The sequence below is a fragment of the Tiliqua scincoides genome, chromosome 8, assembly GCF_035046505.1.
Source record: "Tiliqua scincoides isolate rTilSci1 chromosome 8, rTilSci1.hap2, whole genome shotgun sequence".
In the NCBI taxonomy this organism is placed as follows: domain Eukaryota; kingdom Metazoa; phylum Chordata; class Lepidosauria; order Squamata; family Scincidae; genus Tiliqua; species Tiliqua scincoides.
This window is the reverse complement of record NC_089828.1, coordinates 6,916,117-6,940,886: the sequence shown is the minus strand read 5'-3', so window position 1 is coordinate 6,940,886 and position 24,770 is coordinate 6,916,117. Positions and strand designations below refer to the sequence as shown.

Below are 24,770 nucleotides of genomic sequence, written 5' to 3'. Positions count from 1 at the left end.
CCCCTGGGGGCCCACCAGGCAACGGGAGGCCCGCATGCCGGTGCCCTCCCGCGCACTGTCTGCCCAGCGAGCCCACCTCTGGAACCAGCAGGTCGCGCGTCGCCCGCACGCTTGTGACCTGCGATGGGCTTTTCCCCCATCAGTCTGTCCGAGCGCCTTGAAAGGCGTCCAGGCCAGGCGCCGTGCCCGCGTCCCGTGGCAAGGGGTTCCGCAGGTCGCTTGCATGCGCAGACCCACCCTGGCTTGCAACCTCCTCGAGGCAAGGGGACGTTCTTCTCTTAGGTCGGGGCTGCACTGCAGCCAGGCCCGTAGCCAGGATTCTAGAGGTGGGGGCGGCTATTTTTTCAAGGGGGGCAATGATGTCAGGTATCTCTACTGGTGGACAAAATGAAAGGATGAGTCTGGAGAAACATCAAATACCCTAAACTCCCACAAATTTCACGAAGAGAAAATAATGTGGGTTTTTTTGAAAGATGCATTCATTAGCTGTACAGCAACGTAGCAATAATTGGCATAGAATAAATGCATCTCTGCATGCCATGGAAAATGTATTACCTACATAGAAATAACATACAACATATCCTTTCATCTACACACCAGTGCAATACACAGGCCTGCAACCCTGCAAAAGTAAAACATATCACTGGGATGCAGCTATCTAGCACCTATCTAACACCTATATAATGCCTAGTGCCTATGCAACACCTATCTAGCACCTATATAGTGCCTATCTAACACCTATATAACGCCTATCTAGCACCTATCCAGCACCTATATAGTGCCTAGCTAACATCTACATAACACCTATTTAACGCCTATATAGCGCCTATCTAGCACCTCTGGCACATATACAGCACCTATATGCCTATTGAACACCTATATAGCGCCTATTTAACACCTATCTAGCACCTACTTAACGCCTAACATCCTGGTGTCCTCTCCTGCATCTGAAGCTTTTAGAAGTAGACTACCTCAATGCCAGATGCAGGAGAGGACACCAGGATGCAGGTTGTGTCTTGCTGTCTTTTGTGCTCCCTGAAGCATTTGGTGGGCCACTGTGAGATACAAGAAGCTGGACTAGATGGACCTTTGGAAGGTGCTAGACAGGCGCTATATAGATGTTAAATAGGCGCGATATAGGTGTTAGGCATTATATAGGTGCTAGATAGAGACTATATAGGCACTAGATAGGTGCTAGATAGTCGCAATATAGGTGCTAGATAGGTGTTAAATAGGAGGTAGATAGGTGTTAGGTGCTGTACAGGTGTCAGATAGGTGCTAGATAGGTGCTAAATAGGTGTTAAATAGGTGCTATATAGGCGTTAAATAGGCGTTATGTAGGTGTTAGGTGCTAGATAGGCGCCATATAGGTGCTAAATAGGCACTTTCAATACAAGTAAATACTACCTGCCTCACAATGATACGTTTTACTTTTGCAGGGTTGCAGGCCTGTGTATTGCACTGGTGTGTAAATGAAAGGATATGTTGCATGTTATTTCTATGTAGGCAATACATTTTCCATGGCATGCAGAGATGCATTTATTCTATGCAAATTATTGTTCCATTGCTTTACAGCTAATAAATTCATCTTTCAAAAAAAAAACCCACATTACAGGTGGAGCCTATTGATCCACGTGAGTTTCGTTCCGCGACTCTACGCGATTAACAAAAAACGCGTTGTGCTAAATTCCATAGAGTTACACAAATACACTGCAGCCTGACACTTCCGGATGGAAGGAAACTAAGGCAGCTGTTATCAATCTCCTCCCCTCCATACTGAGCCCTCCCTGTTGCCAGGTGCCTGGCTTCTTTCACATGGGATGCTGATCTTTTAAGAGTCCAGCCCTATGCCCCATTCCAGACAATGGGGCTTAGTCCCAGGAAAGTGTGGAGAGGATTGTAGGCTATATCTCGTGCTTTGCTTGGTGGGAAGGCTTGCTTGTGTCCATGGGGGGGGGGGGGGTTGCTTGTGTTGGTGATTGCCTGCACTATCTCAAGGGGGGGGGGATTTGGCAAACACTCTCTGGGTTTTTTCAAGCAATCCCTCTGTTGCTACCACACCTGCCCCTGTGTGAGTGAGAGCAAGAGCCAGAGAGCTCCACCTTGCTGCACATGTTCTGGCTACAGAGATTTTTGGCCCCCACTTCCCCTCTGCAGCCTCTTTGCTGACTCAGGGGCTCCAAGAGTGTTACTGTTCCTTTGCAAGGGGAATCTCTTCCAGGGCTATTTCCCTGCCTGGGTGAGGCAGAGCCTTTTTGCAGTGTTTTGGGCTGTCTGGAAATTGAGCTAGACACCACCGCAGGGCAAAGGAGGCAAAGGTGTGTGTGACTTTCCATTCCCCCACCCCATTGTTGTTGGGACAAATCCGCAGATAAAAAAATCCATGGATAAATAGGCTGCACTTGTATTTTCTCTTCATGAAATTTGGGGGAGTTTTGGATATTTGATGTTTCTCCAGACTTATCCTTTCATTTTGCCCACCAGTATAGATACCTGACATCATTGCCCCCCTTGAAAAAATAGTCGCCTCTAAAATCCTGGCTACGGGCCTGTTCCTATCTGTTTGTTGCGTCATGCTCCTGGTCTTGTTGCCGGGCGGCAGGAATCCTGTGAGTACCACCAGACACCACCTCAAGTACCACTGGTTGAGAAACAGTGGGCCACAAGAAGCATTGGTGCTTGTCCTGCTATGGTTCTGTCTGCTAGAGCAGGGGTGCCCAAACCCCAGCCCGGGGGCCATTTGCAGCCCTCAGTCTGGCCCACAGGGAGCCCCCAGTTTCCAATGAGCCTCTGGTCCTCCGGAGACTTGCTGGAACCTGTGCCTGCCCAACACGACTACTCTCAGCTTGAGGGCCAACTGTCTGCAGGCCAAGGGCTCCCTCCATTGCTTACTGTTTGACATCTGTGAAGCAGCAGTGGCAGAAAAGGAAAGGCCGGCCTTGCTTTGCACAAGGTCTTCCTTCCTGCCTTCCTTCATATAACTTCCATCTCTAATATATTCATTTATGTAAATTTATTCAAATTTGAAATGTAAATTAATTCTGTTTTCCCCCCTGCCCCCAACACAGAGTCAGAGAGATGATGTGGCCCTCCTGCCAAAAGGTTTGGACAGCCCTGTGCTAGAGGAAAGAAGGCTGGACCCAGAGGAGCTCAGGTCAGAATCCCAGAAGCGGGAGCTGTGGGTGGAAGCCTCTCCTGTTCAGCCGGCCTTGTTTGGAAAGTGGGTGCCGGGAGCACCCAGGTGGTTGGCAGTGTAGCTGGAGGGGGTGCAGCGCACAAGGGCCCCCAGCCTTCTCCACTTTTCCAGCAGCGGCGCAATTGCAGTGCAGCCCCAGCTCAGGAGCAAAGGTGCCCACACCTGGAGGAGTCTCTGTGAATGGCCCCCTTGCACAGGCCCCCACTGGCAGGGCCACTGGAGAACCGGAGGGGGCCGGGCTCCAAGTCTTGCAGGGAGCCTCCCCCGGAGCTCTTCCAGGCGGGGGGGGGGGAAGCAGGCGGAGAAGCTCCCTGCGGGACTTGGTGCTTTGCCCCCCCCTCCGGGTACGCCACTGCTGCCGCCCCGGGAGCCCGCCCGCTCCTGGCAGGTCTCCTCGGGAGCAGGACTAGCAGGGCTGCTGGGCCAGCCAGCTGCCTTCCTGGGAGGAAGAGGAGGGCCGGCCGGCCGGCGGGCCTCCCTTTCTGGGCTCTCCCCCCGCGAGGAGCCGGAGGTCCAGCAGGGGCTGCCCGAGCGCCCGGCTGGCTGGCTGGCTTCCTTCCTCCGTGCCGGGCGGGGGCAGCGTGCGCAGGGTGGCGGGCAGGGAGCCTGCTCGGCTGCGGAGAGGCGAGGAAGCGGAAGCGCCGCCGCCGCCGCCACCTCCGAGGGAGCCGGGCGGGCAGGCAGGGCAGGGACGCGCCTCCCGCTCCGCTGCGCTCCTCTCCTCCCCCGTGAGTAGCAGCAGCAGCAGCAGGAGCGCCCTCGGGCGGGGCGGGGCATCCCCCTCCCTGCCCCGGTTCAGCCCTGCTGTGCGGTCACCCCCAGTCCGGGCCAGGCTGTGCCAGCCGGGAGGTGATGCCCCCTCCACCTTGCATGTCGCAGCCCCTGCCCCGGGGGCCTGGGGAGGCACTGCCAGTGGGGATCGGGGTGCTGCTGCATGGAGAGGCTGGCCCTGAGCCTGCCAGAGCAGGCCCTGGGGGTGCCCCCACTCTGCTGTGCCCGCTCCGGGCCAGGATTGGCAACCAGCAGTATCCCCAGCGCAAAGCCCTGGGGGGGGGGAGGCCCCAGAGAGCCACTCCTGGCTGGAGGGGACCAGGCTGGGGGATGTGGGGCAGTGGATTTGCCCCCACTTCTGTCCTTGGCAAGGTGGCTTTTGCAACTCTACCCAAAGACAGGAGGGCCAAAGTGCCCCCAGAAAGGCCCCACTTCAGGCCCTGCAGCCTCCAGCCACGGAGGGAGCAGGCGATGGGGAAGACCCTTCTGTGCCTGCGGCCTGGGGAGATTTAGCTGGGCCAACTAGCAGAGCTGAGCCCCGTAGTCTGGCTCTACCCAAGGCCGTTTCGTACAGGAGGGGACCACTGCCTGACATGAACCGAGCGGCATCAGCGAACAAGAATTGGTGGCACTGCATTGATCGGCACTGCAAAGCCACCCCTTGAGATCTGAGCAAAGTGAATGGAAAGCGGAGCTGGCAGATCTCTTAAGAGCAGCAATGACTGTAGAGCAGTCAAGGACTTGGAGACGGCCAGGGACATTTCAGAGAGAATTCTAGCCCTGATGAGTGTAACTGGCTGAATATTTATTCATTAAAAGACTTCTCAGCCACTTTTCCCAAGGAGTTTGTAGCGGTTACAATTGCAAAAATGCAATTAAAAAACCAGTGTGAAAGTGGCAGAAAGAGAGCCAAAAGATGCTGTATCGCCTCTCCCAGAAAAGCAGGAAGCCACCCCCAACAAAATTGGCCCCCCATGACAAATTTATATCTTGCATATAACATTATATAAACTCTTCAATAAAAAGATCAAAAAACAAAATTAACCCTCACAACTCCAACAAAAGCCTAAAGGAAGGAATGGGAAACTACCACCACCAAGTCATCCCACCATAAGTGCCATCAGTTCACCAGCCCCCTGCAGGAAGACATGAGATGCCTCAGTGAACTCCCACGTCTGTGGTAGCTTCTCTCCAGCTCTGTTGTGCACTGTAGTTGGGAAAGAATGCTGGGTCTAAGGAAGGGGTCTTGTCTGGATAATCTACCCTGTCTGTGTGCCAACTGACTGACAGCCCAATACTATGCATGTCTACTCAGAAGTAAGTCTCATTGTTTTCAATGAGATTTACTCCCAAGAAAGTGTGGATAGGATTGCAGCCTGAGAGCCCAGTCCTAGCCAACATTCTAGTGCTGATGCAGCTGCAGTGTAGCTCCAAGTTAAGGGAACAAATGCTCCTTTACTTTAAGGAGGCCTCCGTGACTGCCCTAGCACTGCAGGATGCACCACATACCCTGTGGGCATGGCTGCATCAGCGCTGGAAAGTTCAATAGGATTGGGCCCTGAAAGAGTTGAACTTATCCTGGAAGTTAAGCTTAAGCCAGATGGAGTTGGGGTGTTCATATGGCTCCCAGGGTTTTGAACAAAGGTCATTCCCAGCCCTACCTGACGATGCTTTCAAGATGGGACCTGGACATCCTGTATGCAAAGCAAGTGCTCTGTGCTTGACCATAGTCCCATTTCTACCCTGAAAGGAGAACATTTGAAGGCCTCTGGGATGATGCTACAGCTCAAGATAGGTTGGCCGCTTGGCAATCTGGTGGGTTAATGTGCCTCCCAAAATTGACAATTTGTTTTCCTTTCCAGAGACCAACATGCACCATGGCAGCTGCAATGGAGACTGAGCAACCAGGCCTTGAAGTCTTTGAGACGGCCGAGCACAGGGACAGTGCCGTGCCAGGTGGGACGTCAAAGCTGGAACCATACTATGTGGAGCGGTACTCCTGGAGCCACCTGAAGAAGCTGCTGATGGACACCAGGAAGTACCACGGCTGCCTGATGGCCAAGGCCCCCCATGACTTCACGTTTGTGAAAAGAAATGATCCAGAAGGCCCCCACTCAGACAGGGTCTACTACCTCGGTAGGTTTGCCTTCTAGAGCTGTGCCCCATTTACAGAAAGTGAATACGGAAGGGGGTGGATTGGCAAAGGACCAGAATATGGGTGAGCCTGCCCCCAACTCCCACCTCTGCCATGGGCCCAGGCTGCAATCCTATGCACACTTTCCTGGGAGTAAGCCTCACCGAACACAAATGGACTTACTTCTGAGTAGATGTGCGTAGGATTGTGCTGTATGCCTGTAACCTCAAGCAAGTGTTTATTTCTCAGCCCTGGTTGCCTCGTGTGAAATGGAGCAATGAGCAAGGCAAACCTTGTGGACTTGTGAAGGCAAAAGCAAATTTAAAATGCTGGGGGCATGATTTGCAGGGCTGCAACCTTGCAATAGCTTTAATCAGTACATCCATCTACTAGTCAAAGAAGGGTTACTTGGTGGGACTCAGTTTTAGTTGGCAAGAGAAGATTTCAACTGACGGCTCTGCTTTTTAAAGACCTGCAATGGCTGGTTTGGGGATATGAATACAATAAGAAATGAATACATTCAAAAAGACTTTTCTTTTCAAGAAAATGCTTGTTAAACCATAAGTTGCCTTGTGTATCTTTAAGTAACTCAGATCTGTTCTTGGGTTTAGAGAGGGGCAGCGTCCTCCCACAGAGAGAAGAACATGCCTCATCCACCAGGTTAGGCTGCTTTGAAAGGGGATTAGCCAAAGTCATGAAGAACTGTATGGCTACAAGTCATGATGGCCATGTGCTCCTTCCAGCCCTGGAGAATCACTCTTGCTGGCTGCCAGTTTCTTGTGGGGAGGAGGCAACACATGAGGGCTGCTGCCTTCAGGACCTATGGACTTTTTTTAAGGCATCTGACTGACCCACTGTGGGGGTGATACTGCACTGGACAGGTGCTTGATCTTATCCAGCAGGGCTCTTACGTTCTTATGACTGTGTAGATAACAGTGGGTTCTCAGTATCTATGGGGGATCCATCCCAGGACCATCACCCCCATGGATACCAAATCCCGCAGATGATGAACTTGCAGCAGCGCAATTACTGACCTGGGGGGCTGCACCCAGCCCTCTGGAGGACATGTGTGGCCTTCCAGTCACGTCCAGGATGTCCTCTGAGGTCCTCCAACTGCAGGCTTGGTATCCGTGGATATTTAAACTGACAAGGAGGGCCGACTGTATGGAGTTTTACTTAAAGTTGGTCTGTTAAAAGACAGGTAATTAGTCATCCAAATCTTTTAACTGCCTGACTGACAGAAATACAATTCTAAGCAAGGGTAAGCAGTGCATGACATCAGGTAAGGTTTTGTGTTAGAAATCAACTTTCTGATGCCATTTGTAAAAAAGAAAAGCCCTCAACAGGGCTGATTTTGAACAGGGATTTTGAACAGGGAAGTCTTTTCTCCTCTTCTTCTGTACGACCTCTTCACTAACCAGAATAATCCACATTTTTAATGTGTAGCAATGTCTGGTGAGAACAGGGAAAACACGCTCTTCTACTCCGAAGTTCCCAAGACCATAAACAAGGCTGCTGTTCTTATGCTGTCCTGGAAGCCTCTCTTGGATCTTTTTCAGGTGAGTTGATCCAGCAGAATCTCCTGCGTGTCTCCCATATCTCCCTCTTTCCCTTTCCATCAGAAGTTTGCCAGGCTAGCAGCCCATCCTGTTTGAATGAGCTGCAGCTGTTAAGATGAAAGCCGTTAGCAGGATTGCTGGTGGGAGTCTCAATAGCTTGGTTGAACTTTTCAGCTCCCCTCCTGATTAGCTCAATTCTTAGCCATTAAACCTTTTTGCACCTTAAGGTTTTCCAGCTTTGTCCTTTGCATAAGTCATCCTTTATTGAAATCCCCCCTGTATCTGCCAAAGCGCGTTTAGTATTACTTGTGATAGTTTTCTTAAGAAAAAGCAAAAGATGTGAGAGAGGTCTTAGGCCCAGTCCAGGAAAAGCTAGTTGTGATGCAAGTCCCCATCAAAATCAGTGTCTCAGTTCAGATGTGCCAAACCATGGTTGTGAGCCTCCAAATCAACAATAGGTGAAGCAGGACTTAGAGCACTAGTCTGCTTTCATTTCTTGCCTCCTTAGCACTCAGTTTTACACACTCACTCCTGTCTGGAAGATACAGCAATTTATATGTCTGCATGTAATGGTGAACCATGGTTAGCACAAACTGCGATTTGCAAACTAGTTTTAAACTGTAGTTTCAGATCCTGGTTGGCAGTTCGTTGCAAACTATGGGTTGTGACCTGACATGGGTTCAGACGCTCAAACAAACCATGGTTTTGTGTGATGTCAGAATGCAGCCTGTGGGAGTTAAATTTGTTGCAGCACAGCCCCACAACTCGCAATGCAACATGCAGCCCAACCCTTTGCGTATTTACTCAGCAGGAAGTTCCACTGATGTTCAGAGGGGTTTATTCTCATGGAACTCTGCATTGGACTGTCATTGGAGTCAGTGACTGAATTGTGTCTGGGATTTGTCTTGACCCCATGAATGTCCAGGACTCTGAAAAATCAGCACTGCAGTAATGGAAGACATGGACGGTTCATGGCCTTCTCTTGCTTCCCCCCGCTAGGCCAGTCTTGATTACGGGATGTACTCTCGTGAGGAGGAGTTGTTGCGGGAGCGGAAGCGCATTGGGACAATTGGAATCGCCTCCTATGATTATCACCAGGAGAGTGGCACATTTCTTTTCCAGGCAGGCAGCGGGATTTACCACGTCAAAGACGGAGGCCCCCACGGATTCACAGTGAGTTGACGAGGGCTGGCCTCAGTCTCTGTTGTCTGATGCAAGAGGCAGCTGCATTTGGCAACAACATGGGTCCTGCACTCTTGTGAGCTACAGTTGTTTACCTTGGATTTGGATCTTCTGCCCTTTGGAGGAGGGGGAGGGAGGAAGAGGGAATGTTTCCTGTTCTCAGCGCTTAAAATTTTGTCAGTGAGCTCAGCTCTGCAATAAATGCGGGCAGAAGATCTCCAGGGGGTTCTTGTGTCCAGAGTAAGTCTGGAAGCAGGTCTGGTCGAAGGGCAAGTCAAGCGGAAGCCTGCAAAACTGGCTGCTGTTGCCACCGCACCCTTCTTGTCCACCTGGCTAGGAGGGTGGCGATCCAGGCGCACAGCATGATCCTCTCCCCACCTGCCACCACCAAGCACAGCCACCAGTGCTGAAAAAACTGTGCAAAAGGCAGCAGTTAGGTGCCCGCAACTCACAACTTTTTAATGCAGTCTCAGAAAGTGCGAATTGCGCTGGAGACAGAAGGATGCAGCGGCAGAGGACTCAGCATAAAAGGCACCCCAGATCTATTTAGCACACCCTGCAACATGTTGCTTGACACAAGCTTGTTGTTTGTGCTATGCAGGGATTGGCTGTGGGCTGGAGTAGGACTTTATTGTTGAACTAATCCTGTGGAACTCTCTATTCTGGAGCTGTGCTTAGCCTTGAGCAACGCATGCTCCTCTATCAGCAGGTTCACAGGATAATTTGAGACGTATTCAGTTGCTGTTGGTTGTGATGTTTTCTCATGTTATATGTTTTTCTGGTTTTAATTGCAATTTTACATAACCTGCCTTGAGTCCTATTTCAGGAAAAAGGTGGGATCTACATTTTTTTTAAATAATATCTGAAATATGCCTGGATGTTTTGTGATTGTCCTATACCCACCAGTCCTTGCCAGCTGTCATGTCACCATTTTCCAGTGATGTCTGGAGTTTTTGGAACCTCTGAAAAACGACAACTTGTTCAAAACAGCCCTATAACTTCTTTCCTCTTCCTCCTTGATCATTGTTGCAGAAGCAGCCGTTGTGCCCCAATTTGGTGGAGACAAGTTGTCCAAACATACGGATGGATCCCAAGCTGTGCCCAGCAGATCCAAACTGGATTGCATTTATCCATAGCAATGACATTTGGATCTCCAATCTCGTAACCAGAGAAGAAAGGAGGGTGACGTTTGTGCACAAAGGTGATGTGGCCTTAGACCTGGTGCAGACATAACGCACCATCACGGTATATTTCCTCCTCCCCAATAAAAGCCCCCAAAGTGCATTATAACTGTGGTTTTGCACTTATTGAGCTACACCCATAGACGCACGTAGCGAGAACTTGGCATGATCTGCTTGCAGGTGGGGAAGCTGGAGAGGCAGGAAACAGTCGTAATCCTGGTTAGCAGGCATGGCCTTAGACAAACCATGCTTAAGACAAACCATGGTTTGCAGACCCAGGTCAAACAATGATTTCACACTTCAGGTTTGTGTCCGGTCCTCAGCCACAATTTAGGTATTCCAATGTAATGCTTAATCCTGACTGACAAAGGCAAAGCGTGGTTTGGTGGTATGCCTCCATGGGACCTCTGAAGTAGATGTTTTCAAATTTACTTCCACTTTGCAAAATGCTAAACTGCTAGAGTTTCCTTCCCTGGAAAAAAAATAATCTTTCTTGCATTGCTTGTGTAGAATTTGCCAACATTGAAGAAGATCCGAAAACTGCAGGCATAGCGACCTTTGTGCTACAGGAGGAGTTTGATCGCTACACTGGGTACTGGTGGTGTCCAGTGGTCGAACCAAGTAAGTGCATGCAATCTGGAGGCCTAGGAAACTCCTCAGATGTTTCTGATGTTTGGGGAAGAGCTAAATTTTGTCCTGTGACATGCTACTTCCTACTCAATGCATGAACCCCAAAGCAATCTTTGCTTCTGGATGGGAGTCTGTGAGGGTTTACTTGTTCCTATTTCATTTTTAAAGAACCTAAAGGTGTCAGTCACTGTGCAACGATAGTTGAAACTCACAGTGCTCTGCCCCACAGGTTTACAGTCTAAGCCAGTAATTTTCAACCTTTTTCATCTCATGGCACACTGGCAAGGCACTAAAATGGTCAAGGCACACCATCAGCTTTTTGACAATTGACAAGGCACACTGTGCTGTCAGTGGGGGCTCACATCCCCCAATGGTCCTATTGATAAATGACCTTCTCCCAAATTCCCACGGCACACCTGGGGACCATTTGCGGCACACCAGTGTGCCACAGCACAGTGGTTGAAAATGGCTGATCTAAGCATTAGAAACAGCAATGAAAAAAAGAGAGGGAGGTGGGTCAGGGCTAAGCAATTTCTCAGTAGTGGCTAATCAGGAAATCTGAGTTTTAGAATCGGCAGAAGGAAAAGCATCAGGAAAGCAGGTTGAGTTTTAAGAAAGTTTTGAAATATTGCATGAGTGTGCAGTTCTTTTCACTCTGGATTGTAGGTCATGGGGGGGTCATTGCCAGCCAGGTGAACTGGGTGCAGCCTTAGGGTTCCTTGGACTGTCTCCAGTTGTGGTTGTGATGCTCCAGGTATGACAGAGCCCCCTAAAGATGCCATCCGACTGACCTCACTGAGATTTATGGAAGGGCTGACCTAAGGTGAGGTAGGTGAGACAGAGATAGAAAGTGAGTGGCCCAAGATCGCCTAGAAAGCTTCATGGACAAGTGGGGATTTGAACCTGGATCTTCCAGGCCTATGTCCAATTCCAGATTTGTGAACCACTACACCATCCTGGCTCTTCATATGCTGATGCCAGGCCTAGACAGACTTCATCCTAGGTAACATCATTCCCAAACTACAGAAGCAGTAACCAGCCAAAACAGATGGTACAGTTTCCTGTGTTCATATGACTGTCAAATCCTGGGGGTTTTGTCAGGTTCTTCCATTGAGCGTTCTGAGTTGCTGCATTCTCATGTTCAGGCAGATCCTCACATCCATGGTTCCCCCATTCTGTAATTCACTATTCTCGCAACACTCTTTCTTGCAAAACAGAGTGGTGGATCAACATCCAAGATGGAACCCTCAGTCACTTCAAGTTCTCGTGTGGCCAGTTATGTCATGGGGTCTTTTATGCTCCCTTTGACATTGAATGGATTGCTCTTTTGAGCTCTTGTTAATTGTAATGTGTCGTGTTTTTTTGGCAGCTGTTGATGGAGGAAAAGTTCTTAGAATTCTGTATGAAGAGAACGACGAGTCAGAGGTGGAGATTATTCACGTTACATCCCCCATGTTGGAGACAAGGAGGACGGATTCCTTCAGGTACCCTAAAACAGGTGAGAAATTATGCTGTGATGTTTGGTACAAGCTGAAACACGGGGGCTTAATCCTAATTCGTATAACCAGAGATGAAGAGAAAGTGGTAATATGGCTTGTGAAATTTGGGGGATATTTCAGCTGTGTTGTGCATCTCTCCCCACCCCCCCTTGGAGAGAAATGCCAACTCGAAGAAGCCAGAGAGGCATTAATCCCTGCCTCTTAATTTTCTGGTCTGCTAGTGTTTAGAAAAAATAAATATTTAAAAAACAATTTGGGCACCTCCAGGCGGGGAAGGCAGAACATGAATAAATGCTGTCCCTAAACTGCCCCCAACTCACCTTTTGTTGCTGCCCCTAGTTTTACAGTGGTTTGGCCTCTATTTTGGTTTCTCTGCAACAGCTGTACAGTGATGAAGATGGATTGTTCCCAGGGGGCTTGTGTTGGCTCCCAGCACCATTACTGGTAAAGCACCCGTATTCCCCCCACCCCAGATTTGGCCCCCTGCTAATGAGGCAGTGAAACGAGCAGCGTGTAGGGAAGGCACTTTGGCTCATTCCCAGCTGGCAGCTGATTTCATTTCTGCCTGAAAGTTGCAACTGCAACATGATCCTGCTGGAAAGGAAATCTGGATTTGCCTGGGACCATCCCCTTGTGACTGCAGTGTTGCTGCATTTCGTTACAGGGACGGCTAATCCCAAAGTCACGTTCAAGCTGTCTGAAATAACGATTGATGTTGATGGCAGAGTAAGTGTGATTTCCAGGTTTTTGGGTTCTTGAATCAAATTGAGGGGATGTGTAATAAATTGAGACTGGAGCGACTGGAATGTAGCCTCTAGATAACTGTTCTGAACATGCGTGTGTGTGTATGTGTTTACTCCTTCAACAGATTTCAGATGTGGTGGATAAGGAGCTTGTCCAGCCTTTTGAGATTCTGTTTGAAGGGGTGGAGTATATCGCTCGAGCAGGATGGACACGGGAGGGAAAATAGTACGTATACAGACTCTGCCTCCAGTTCTGAGGCATTCTGGGATTGCCTTCCTTTTTCCACAATGCAAATCCAGGCACAAATAATCTAAAATCATCACAAATCATCTATGTCTTAAAACGTATTAGGAAGAGTTGGCCAAAACTTGAAATAACCTGAAATAACATTTTTTCTCCCTAAACCGAACCATGTTGTTATGACACGATTGCGGTAATAAAATAAACTATGAGTGAACCAAGAGAGAATATTCTGAACATTTCTTACCTGTAATTTCTTTCCTGCTTTTGCCACAAAGTGCTCAGGGCCTTGAGCCATGAATGCAACAACAATACAAGAGAGAGGTTGTATCACTTAAGGTTCACTATAGAGAGACTAAACAGGAACAAATGTCATTTGTTGTAATAATTATATGGATAGCAGCAGGAATTATAACATACTCACAAGAGGGACAGTGCAGGTGCTTAATAAGCCCCCTAAATGTCAAGAACCTTGAGGGTCAACTTCCACCACCTTGGTGCAGCCACCCAAAAATCTCCACTCTTATGTGTCCACTAAACAGATCTCTCGAGGGAGCAAAGATTCCTTTGAATAGATGTGGAGGCACATCTGATGGAAGGAATCAGCCAGCTTCTCTAAATGGTCTTGCATGTTTTGCTGCACTCTGGTTTATTAGGTGGTGTCTGTTGAATTTTAGAAGTGGTAGTGGTGGGTGTTAGAAAGTTTGCTTTCCTCAGCTGCCCAAATGGTCCACTGCAATTCAGGGCGGACAGACTTCAGTAGACTCGGAGTCTTCTTGGGATTTTCATGGAATATCCCAAAGTCTTCTCTTGGGAGCAAGGTGGAAAATGCCACCTCAGTGCCCATATTTACATGGAAGTAAGTCCCACTGAAATAAGTGAGTTTATTTCCCATTAGGTACACTGATGGTTAGCCCTTTGACCAGAATGCTTAGCAGTAACAAAGGATTCCCCTCCCTTTTTTTAGTGCTTGGGCCATCTTGCTGGACCGTTCCCAAACGCGACTTCAGATTGTACTGCTTCCCCCTGCCTTATTCATACCTGTGGAAGACGATGCCATGGAGAGGCAGAAACTCATTGATGCTGTGCCGGACTCTGTTACACCGTTGATTATTTATGAAGAAACGACAGACATCTGGATAAACGTAAGAGTGAATAGCAGCGATTTTCAACCAGTCTGATGTGCCTAAGATGCTCTGCAAGTGTGCTGCAGGAGGTAGGGGGAGGGTCATCTATTAGTAGGGCCCTTGGAAGATGTGAGCAGTGCAGTCTGCCTTGTCAGTGGTCAAAAAGCTAATGGTGTGCCTTGACAATTTTAGCACCTTGTCAGCATTCTGTGAGATGAAAAAGGTTAAAAATCGCTGATGTGTGTGTAGACCAAGACTCGGCTGTTGCTTGCTGGCGGCTCCTGGCCAGTGGGTGAACTGCTGTGATGTCATGGAATATGTGCCATGCTCGGGGGCAAGTGCCTACCATAGAATGTTGACAAATATTATCGTTTCTAGACAGAGTGGATTCATCAGTTTGAACTCAACTTGTTGCGAGTCTAATTGTTGCCAGCCTCTGTTTTAATTTTCAGCCCTCTCTTGTTTCCGCAGATCCATGATATCTTCCATGTTTTCCCCCAAACACATGAGGATGTGATAGAGTTTATATTTGCATCGGAATGCAAAACAGGATTCCGGCACCTGTACAAAATCACAGCAGTTTTGAAAGAGAGCCGATACAAGCGATCCTGTGGTGGACTCCCTGCTCCAAGTAATCCGCTTGAATCGCTTTCCTTTGGCCTGAAATGAAATAGATTAAGCTGCCTAATGTGGGGGTGAGGGAATCATTTCCTTGGAGTTTTGAAAAAAAGAAGGAAAAATTAGGTTGGCGTTTTCGTTGTGCTGGCGACTCACCAGTTGGATTACAGCTAAACATCAAACCACCTAATGTTAAATAGTTAAGGCGTTGGTTTTGGTGGCAGTGCAGATGAACCTGAAGTGTTGTGGGAAGTCCCTGGTGAATTCTTTACAGCCAAAAAGTCCCTGGAAGGAGGGGAAGCTCTAGCAGGATGCTGTGCTTCTTCTTTGGCCCTTCCTATTGCATTGGTGTCAGAAGCAGAATACAGTGTACACAGCATACAGCTGTGTGCAGCATCAATGCTACAGTTGTTAATATTGTTAACAGTATTTATATACAGCTTTTCAACAAAAAGTTCACAAAGCGGTTTACAGAGTTGACTCAGATAGCAGAATTTGACCAAGCAGAGGGAGGCTGACTTGCCTACAGAGGGCTGTCCAAGCAGATTGGAACCCAGTGGTGAACCCAACTCTCTCACCATTGAACTATGTTGCTTTTTAGACAGTGAACCCAATGGCAAGTTGTGCTGCTTCAGTGGAGTTGTGTGCTTTGCTACTGCGGGACTAAACTCTACACACCAGTGCGGGGGGGAGGACAAACATCCAAGAAGGTTTTTAAAGAAAACTTTTCATCTGGGTGGGCAGGTTTGAATCTAATAAAAGTAAAAAAATAATTATGAATTAAGGATGGAGACAAACATCAACTACCTGCTTACAAGCAAATTTCAACACCCTTCTTTATGGACTTGGTGGCAATTCTGCATGAAGATCTTCCACTCTAGAGTACACCAGGAGATCCTCTCCTCCCTCCCCCCTTATTCAAGCAGCGTTATCCTTCATGTTATCCAAGTTCCCCATGTGCGTTATCCTTTGGCAACGTGGTGTTGGCAAGGCACAAATTCAGCCCTCCTGGAAGCACCACCTTGCCCAGAGCAGTTTGGGAGTGAAGCAATCAATGGCACTGAGGCCAGGCAGATTACGGCTCTCCCCCCACATAGTTCTTCCCCTTTCGGAGAACTGCAGTTGCAGGAACCGGAGGGTACTTCCTCTTCCCAAGCAGGTGTTGGTGGTGGGCCAAATAGTTGCTATTTCATGCATGATTCAAGTCACCCATCTTGGGCCAGGTGCCTTTAAGTGTCCTTGTTTCTAGTTGTTTGGAAAATGGTGCTATATGAGAGGGGCAGGGGGCTCTCCAGGCGTGTCCATAACGTGCCTCATTTTTCTAGGTGATTTCCTGTGTCCTACTAAAGAGGAGCTGCCAATTACTAGCGGGGAATGGGAAGTGCTTGGCCGACATGGTTCCAATGTAAGTCCCTGCATTCCATTTTTCTTTGATTCTCACGTTTGAGCGTTTTTGAATGTGTCCTTCATCTTTTGAAAACAAAAAACTCTGGTTTAAAAGCGAGTTGGGTACCTGATTGTGAGACAGAATGAGACCCTTCTGTGCACACAACCTCTGACAGAATCTCACTGCACATGGGAAGCGAGAGCAGATCCACCGTTTTGCATAGAGGCCTGCTGGGATTCTGCTGAAGGGGCTGTGCTTCTTGGCAGAGCAGGTCCATACAGCAGCTCATTCATGAATATGTGGCGCTGCCTTGTACAGCTGCCTGTTGGTCCTTGTAGCTTAATACAGCAGTGCAGCCAGAGTGGGGGACATTCCCATCGCTGTTTCAGTGGCACGTGGGAGGGACAGCTTACGCTGCTCATTTCGGCACTTGCTGTACTTACCGCACACATCCCACTCTAGCAACGCTACTGGCTCAGTATTATCTGCACCGACTCAAAGAAACTCTCCAGGGTTTCAGCGGGGGGGGGGGTGTATTTCTCAATGCTTCCTGGAAAATCTGCACAAAGAATGGTTGGCAACCTTCAGTCTCGAAAGCCTATGGTATAAGCCTACAGCACACGGTATTCCCAGGCGGTCTCCCATCCAAGTACTAACCAGGCCTGACCCTGCTTAGCTTCCAAGATCAGACGGGATCGGGCATGTGTAGGGTAACAGTTGCTGATACAAAGAATGAAGCTGCGACCAGTGGTGTAGCTAGAGGGGGTGCAAAGAACCTAAGTTTTGCACCCCATGGCATGAAAGTGGTCCCTCCCCCTCCCTTTTGGAGCCATTCTGGGCAGGGAGAGCAAAACAGAGGTCTACACCTAGGAAAGGTTCTGAAGGGGGAGGAGGTGCAGCTTGCATGCTGCGGGAAGGCTCCCTGAAGTACTTAGTGCCTGGCATCCCCTCTAGCTATGCTGCTACCTGGGGCCTTGTATATGTAAAGCAGGTCAATACTTTCATGGCTCAGCAGAAGCCTGCAGCAGATTTGGGTGTGGAGCAGCCTCTGTGCGCTGTGCACAGTCTTGCCCTTGTCTCCCTTGGCTGTCTGGGGACCAATCCAAGAATGTGCTTCGTCAAGCCCAGAAACCTCACGGATCCTGGGAGGAATTGCGACTTGTAGCTTGCCAGACTACTTTGGTTTGGAGTTAACTTTCCACCTGGGCAGCTGAAATAAACTGAGAAATAAGCCCAGCCTGGACTCTCCAGTGGTGCAAACTTGGATCATTTCTTTTCCCTTCTGTATGTGTGTTTTTCATCAGATCCGGGTGGATGAAGCTAAAAAACTGGTATATTTTGAAGGTACGAAAGATTCTCCCTTGGAGCATCACTTGTACGTCGTTAACTACGAGAGTCCCGGAGAGGTGAAGCGGCTGACAGAGTGTGGCTTCTCGCACGCCTGCTGCATTAGTCAGGTACTTCCCCCCTCCCCTGTCCGCTTGGGTGCCCGCGTGCAAAGTCCTCCTGGGGCAGAGCGCCTTCAGCAAAATTCTGAGAAGGCAAGTGCTTGCAAAATATCTCGCTGTATGTGTTTTGAGGGACAAGAAGTGGTTTGTGCAGAGTCCTCCCTCTGAGCCCCAAGTTGCCACCACCAATGTTCCCCTTTGAGAGACTGGAGAGGTGCGGCCCCTAATGCACATCTTATCATCTGATCGGTAGTCTTCCTGGCAGGGGCTGGTGTGCGGTGATTGGATCACCAGTGTAATCAGTATCTGGTGCCCTGTCATAGGAAAATGGGTGGGGCAGAGGGTGGCGAGAGTTTCTGGTGTTTCCACATTGTTTCCTATGAATTTAACCTGTCCCACACCACTCTGTCATTAAGCTGTGCCTTTGGCCTGATCCAGTACGGCTTCTCTTGTGTTATTCTGCTGGCTCTCAGGCAGTCACCCTTTCTCCTCCTCCTCCTCTTAGAACTGCGACATGGTCATCTGCAAATTCAGCAACCAAAAGAACCCACACCAAGTGTCCCTGTACAAACTGACTGGCCCTGAAGACAATGTGGCCCATAGATCCAAGGAATTCTGGGCCACCATTCTGGATTCTGCAGGTATTTTGAGTTGGATGGAAAGCTCTGGAGGCACTTTTGGTCCAAAGACCTGACTCCCCCCCCCCCAACTGTGTCTCTTTACTTGCTGCTGTCCTGCGTGAAGCCTGCACAGTGGAGGTTTTCTTCACATGAGCAGCTCACTTGGAAGCAACTGGGACTATGTATGGATTGTGGCTGTGCAACAGTCACCTGATTTGGTTCAGATTTTGTACAGATGCCATTTTCTAAAAAGTAAAAGAGATTATTTCGGACTATTGTGTAGCAGGAGGTACCAAGCCTTCGGACATTAGTTGTAAGAAATGAAGCACTCCCAGTTCTTCTTCACAGCTAGAGCTCATCTGCTACTGCCCCAGGTACTATTGGCTAGTGCCTGTACTATTGCTGATAGCAACAAGGCAGCCCTCCACTCTCAAAATCTCTGACTTTTAAAAGAAGTTGGAATCTGAAGAGTGTGTGTGTGTGTGTGTGACAGACAGAGAGAGACAGACAGACAGACTTCAGTAGGAGTCTACAACTTGCGGGTGGTATGAATCATTACGCTCATCCCTGCCACTCTGTTCCTTATTTAAATACAGACCCTTTGTCCTTACTTTCTGCAGGACCCCTCCCAGATTACGTCCCCCCTGAGATCTTCTCTTTTAAGAGCTCCTCGGGATTTGTACTTTATGGAATGATGTACAAACCTCACAATCTCCAACCTGGAAAGAAATACCCAACTGTGCTCTTCATATATGGAGGCCCTCAGGTGAGTGCCTTTCGGAAAACCTTCCCAGCTAGACATGTCGCTGTTACGTGCAGAAACTGGGACCGTGTGTTCTGCATACTTTGAAAGGAGCCCTCCACCAGAATTCTGTGCCTGAGCAATCTAAGCTCTGCACCAGGAGGGCTGCACTCCAGAACTTGCATAAATTGTGCAAACTGAGCCTGCTTTGTTTGTTTTATACAATATTCTGTATTATTTCAGTTTCATTCTGGTTTTGCTAATCATGTCAGAGGACAGAGCAGGTCACTGCAGCCCTGCCTCCAGTGACTGGAAGCCTCTCTTGACCGTGCTGCGTGGCTTCTGAGCCCTCACCCACACATGGTCAGGCTCTACGCCTTGTAGCACGCATGGGCTTGGCTTTGTAAAATGAAATCTGGTCTACCCAGGGAGCTGAGCACCTCAATCTGTGCTTGTACTGCAGTCCTGTAAAACCACAGTGGAAAATTCCCAGGCAGGGACTTTAAGAACCTTCCCTGTGGGGTGAGTTACATACAAGGGGCCTTTGGCCTGGAGCTTGCTGGAATGATGCATTGTGCAGGAGGGCTGCCAGCACAAACACACCCAGGGTTGGGATGCTGCGGAAAGGGATCCCTTTCATTTTGCACATTAATGTTTTCTGGGTTTTGGTTGTGAAGTATACAGGAGGTCCTTGGTGCTTCCTTTTAGGTGCAGTTGGTGAACAACCGGTTCAAGGGGGTCAAATATTTCCGTTTGAACACGCTGGCCTCCCTGGGCTACGTGGTGGTGGTGATTGACAACAGAGGCTCCTGCCACCGGGGATTGAAGTTCGAAGGTGCCTTCAAACACAAGATGGTAGGTGGTCCAACAAGAGAGGCATCCTGACACAGGCCTGGGGCTCAGGGGCTTGCGTTGGGAAAGAAGGTTATGCTGGTGTGTTGCACAGAGCCTCCAGTAGCTGGTGTGGCTCTTTTTCATAGTCTCACAGTAACGCCGCAAAATAGGATCACCTAGGAGAGAGTGACTGGAGTTTCATGGCTGGGAAGGTATCAGAGCTTGGGCCTCCCATGACGTAAACCTGTAGATAAAGTTGTGAATGAATAAGGAAGCTAGGAATAACAAAAGACCTTTAGAAAACCAGGCTATTGGGTGCTGCACAGACCAGGAATTGAGAAAGCCATGCAGCTGCCTTGGGCCTCAGTCTATTGGTCTATCTCTTCTGCCTGGCAGCTGAACCTCTTGCAGAGGGGGGTATTTTTCCCAGCCCTGCTATCCGAGATTCCATGGAGAAACTAAAGACTGAACCTGGCAGCTCTGCCATGGGGCTAGGAGGTCCTGCCCATCTACCTGAACTGACAACATCTTGATGTTTCAAGAACGTTCTCTGCAAAAAATGCTTCTTCCAACAGGGACAGATTGAGATTAGTGACCAAGTGGAAGGCTTGCAGTACTTGGCTTCCCGATATGAATTCATCGATCTAGACCGAGTTGGCATCCATGGCTGGTCCTACGGAGGATTCCTTTCCCTCATGGCATTGCTGCAAAGGCCAGAGATCTTCAAGGTGTGTGCAGGCACAAAAGGATCTTCCTTTTGGCACTTGTTTGGTGGTGGTGGTGGTGTTTTCTTTTGCAGATTAGCTGCAAAGCATCATGTCTGTTTGACCTGGCCAGTTTTCTTGGAGTTTTCTCTCTGGTTGAATTTTGGCATTGGGTTGAGGGGTGATGTGGAGATATTTCACCACACTCTGGCACGAGTGACCTTTTTGGTGACCTGTTGACAGCGTCAGAAGGAAAAACACGCAAGGGAAAGTGTGTTAGCATTGCTGTTGCCCCCTGTTGTTGTTTCAATTGAGATGGGGACCTCTCCCCCCAGTGGAGGCCAGGAGAACCGTCTGATGGAGGAGGTGGAGCCCTTCAGGTGGCAAATAGATCACCTTTTGTCATTTTAATTATTTGCTTATTCAGTGTACATGTGCTGCTCTTGTTGCCTAAAGAGCAATGCAAAAATATTCCTCACACCAGCTGGGAGCAGGAGGTTTGAATCTGTCCCACTAACAAAGTCAACATGAGCTTGGTCTCATTTGTGAAGAGCCACATCAGGTTCCAGGTCACTGTTTGGATAGCTGTTTCCTTGGGAGTAGTTACTCTTCTTCAGCCAGCATGGTTGACTCTGTGCAAAATGTTGAGTGTGTTCTTGGGACGTCCTCGCAGGTTGCTGTGGCTGGAGCGCCCGTCACACTGTGGCTCTTCTATGACACGGGCTACACAGAGCGCTACATGGGGCACCCGGATAATAACGAGCAGGGCTACTACCTTGGCTCTGTGGCTATGCAAGCAGATAAGTTTCCTTCAGAGTAAGTATTCCCCCCCCCCCCGTCCCTGCCTTGGGTTAAATGTGCATTTCTTAACTCATTAAACTGGAGCCCAAAAGACAAACTTTCCTTCTTTTCCAGACCAAACCGGCTGCTGCTGCTGCATGGATTCCTGGACGAAAATGTTCACTTTGCACACACGAGCATCTTGCTGAGTTTTCTGGTAAGGGCTGGGAAGCCCTATGACCTGCAGGTAAGGAGTTGCTTGGCTGCCCAACAGGAGGGTGGGTGCAAAGGCTGCAGAGTGGCAAACTCCTGCCTTGACCATACACTCTCCTCACCAGACAGTGATCCAGGGGCTGGAAGCGCCTTCTGGGACACAAATCAAACCAATCCTCTTGCTCCATGGTGGGGCTCTGAAGTTACACCGATACTTGCAGTACGCATACCATGTCAGCAGCTCACAGCAGCACTGGTCCCCCCTGTCTCAGAATACACCTTCCCCGGTCTGAGTTTCTTCCTCACCTGCAAGTTTTGGGTAATGAGGGCCCTCGACCAAGCACCACCATGACGTGCCCTTGGGGAGCCAGTCTTGACTGAAAAGTGGCATATAAAGAACCATACAGTATATGGATGTCATTGGAAGCCTGGAAGTCAGGCTTCCTGCTGGGAGACCAAGCAGCCTTTTGCCAACTGGCACAGATGTGCTTGATGCGCTGAGCTTGCCATGTGTTCTGAGGGAGGCCCTTCCTTCTTGGGCACTTCTGCAGCCTGAAATGCTCATGTATTTACCCAGTTCTTTGTTTTGGATAATGATTTTGATTTGTGGTTTGGTTGAGTTTTGTTTTGGTATATTGTATTGGAATCTCCGTAGATCTGGCAAGGAGGTAGGGTGTGGTGTCAGCAGTGGCCCCTTTAAGGGTAAGGCCTGGGCTTCCAGGTAGTGTGCTGCACAGCTGCAGCCACTTGAAGGCCATAGGGCCCTCAGGGATATAAGGAGCACCTGAGGCAGGAAGGGTTTGTGGGCAGCAGAAGGAGGAAAGCTTGAGGAAGGACAGACTGAACTGATGTGTGAATGGACTTTGGAAGCTGCTGGAGCAGAAACTACTGGAGACACTAAGACTGGTGTTTGGCTGCTGTGCCCAAGACCTGCTGAGGACCAAGGGGCTGCTGTAGTGGTGGGAGGCTGCTGGCAGGAAGGAGGACCTCTGTAGGTTAAACAGGCGAGCTACCCTGGTGGTGGGGTCCAGCAGTACTGCAGGGCAGAACCAGGGTCATTCTTGGGTTAAAAAAGGGGTGCTAATTAGCTAAATGTGGGCATAATTCTCCAGGCAGAGCTTGGATTGGGATTTGGCAGAACATATATTATGGTGTTTTAATTGTTGTGAGCCTCCAAACTTGCAGGATATAAATAGCTGGATACATTAAATAAATGAATAAAGCCATCGTAAGATCAAAAAATAATCGTAAGATCAGGGTTATTCCCACAACCGGTTTTGAGAGAGAGAGGATGGACTACTTTAATTTTTGTTTTCTTTTTGTTTGTTTTTCAGATCTATCCTCAGGAGAGACACAGCATCAGGGTTCCAGAATCTGGAGAGCACTATGAACTTCACCTCTTATATTATCTCCAGGAGAACTTGGGCTCGCGCATGGCGGCACTGAAGGCGGTGCAGTGACAAGCCTTGGAGGGATTCTGGTCACAGGCGCGCACGGCTGCTTAACCAAGCACAGAAGCCGTAGAACGGGGTGTCATTTCTGGCGCCTGCTGCTGCCTCCGTCGTGACCACTTCCTCCCCCCAGACAGATAAAACACATACGCAGCCTTGCTTTATTATCCCTATTCTTATTTTTTAAAAGTCAACTCTGGTGCCATACAAGGAGACTGCCGTACAGCATCCAAATAATTTTAAGTGTAAATAAGAAAGTAAAAAAGTCTGTGCTACTTGGCAGAATGGCGGCTTTTCTCTGGTGTTGCTGCACCACAGACATGCATGTGTGCTGCTTGATTTCTCTGCGTTTGCTGTAGGTGTGATTTCAGCATTCTTAAATCCTCTTTTTTGTGTTTTGTTACTCACAAGACGGCAGCATGAGGAGAGAAAGCATTATCCTTCTTCTGTTGGTATCAGACAAGTCCCATTGGCTACGTGGCACCCTAATGAAGGCATACTAGAGTGAGGCCATTGTTACTTGCCCTTGCTCAGACAGTGCGTACATAAAACGTTGGAAAAATGGTAGCCAGCAGAGAGCACAATTGCTGCCAGGGTCACAAACAGGCAGTGTAAAAGGGGGGGGGGTGAGATGGGAGAATATCTTTATGAAACCTCTTGCCTTCTCAGCACACCCACACAGTGTCCTTTGCATGGCGAGATGGGCACACCCCATAGAGGATGCCCCCATCTGGGGTCCACTTTGTTCCAGTAGACAATCAGGTGTCCAGTTTCAGGACACAGAGTCCTGCTGTATTGCAGCTCCTAGCTTGTCAGCAGTGGCAGGGCTCTGAGACCTTGCACACTGATTCCTTCTGTACTCCTGGCTGACTGCGCAGTGAAGAAATGTTTAGTTTGGCTGCAGTTGGGTTACGAAACTTTTTGTTGCAACAGAGGAGAAACGCTGAATAAAGCAGGAACCTTTTCCTAATAATGCCTGGTTTGAAAGAACACCAGAGAACTCTGTCCCCCACCCCCCAAGCCCTCTTCGGTTGTTCTGCCTCATAGTAGTTCAGGTGGGAGTATAAACATTAAAATGTGTGTGTATAAAAACCCACATGTGGGTTGTATGTGCTTGCACACCTCCCATGGCAGCAGCACTTTTCGAAGGAATCCAGTGGGGAGGCACTACCTCTCCTGCCTCCCTACCCATTGCACGGCCCTGTCCAGGACTCATTTCACTCTTCTGCACCTATATCCAGCACCTGTCTAGTTTCTGGCTTGTTGGTCTAGACGGGCTATGGTTCTTTGGGGGATGAGATTCTGGGCTCAGGTCCCACAGGAGCCCTGCCTAGAGTGTTGGGATGTCTGCATCTTGCAGGAGGTGCTATAGCCGCCCCTGCTTGGCATGTCGAATGGTTCAGCTTCAGCCCTTGGAAGCATCACCAGACAGGCGGGGGGAGCACCACTGCCAGTTAGCCTAGAGCAGGGGTGGCCAGCCTTTCAACTTTAGGGCTCCTGGACCTTTAAGAATTGTGTAGAAAAGGGAATTTCAGCAGGTGCAGCTCATCATCTCACAAGCTACACCTGCTGCAATTTCCAGGTCCAGGAGCCCTAAAGGTTGGCTACCCCTAGCCTAGAGAATGTTGACCTAGGCAGGCCGATGGTCTGACTTGGTAGAATGCAACTTCGCATCATCAGTTGGCCCTGTGCAATCTTGTTCACTAGTAC

General features: G+C 49.1%; 1 protein-coding gene across 2 annotated transcripts; it reads left to right on the top strand.

The window, feature by feature from the left end:
- Positions 1–3,136: 3,136 nt before the first annotated feature.
- DPP8 (dipeptidyl peptidase 8) lies at positions 3,137–24,008 on the top strand. Of its 2 annotated transcripts, none has more exons than XM_066634824.1 (20): positions 3,137–3,154; positions 5,830–6,103; positions 7,548–7,660; positions 8,660–8,833; positions 9,875–10,043; positions 10,534–10,644; positions 12,023–12,151; positions 12,817–12,878; positions 13,021–13,121; positions 14,104–14,281; positions 14,735–14,894; positions 16,207–16,286; positions 17,573–17,725; positions 18,222–18,357; positions 18,957–19,102; positions 19,787–19,933; positions 20,488–20,640; positions 21,290–21,432; positions 21,532–21,643; positions 22,944–24,008. In XM_066634824.1, exons 2-20 carry the CDS (start codon positions 5,845–5,847, stop codon positions 23,067–23,069), a joined length of 2,652 nt encoding a protein of 883 aa, XP_066490921.1. In that variant the 5' UTR covers positions 3,137–3,154; positions 5,830–5,844; the 3' UTR covers positions 23,070–24,008. The 2 variants fall into 2 exon arrangements, with proteins under 2 accessions (XP_066490921.1, XP_066490920.1); XM_066634823.1 differs by lacking the exon at positions 3,137–3,154 and adding an exon at positions 3,714–3,924.
- Positions 24,009–24,770: the final 762 nt, after the last annotated feature.

Bases quoted from the DNA above. Each gene is read 5' to 3' on its own strand.
- DPP8 (XM_066634824.1), top strand. From the start codon at position 5,845: ATGGCAGCTGCAATGGAGACTGAGCAACCAGGCCTTGAAGTCTTTGAG. The intron at 12,879-13,020 runs GTAAGTGTGATT...CTCCTTCAACAG, and splicing joins CGATTGATGTTGATGGCAGA to ATTTCAGATGTGGTGGATAA. The intron at 16,287-17,572 runs GTAAGTCCCTGC...GTTTTTCATCAG, and splicing joins TTGGCCGACATGGTTCCAAT to ATCCGGGTGGATGAAGCTAA.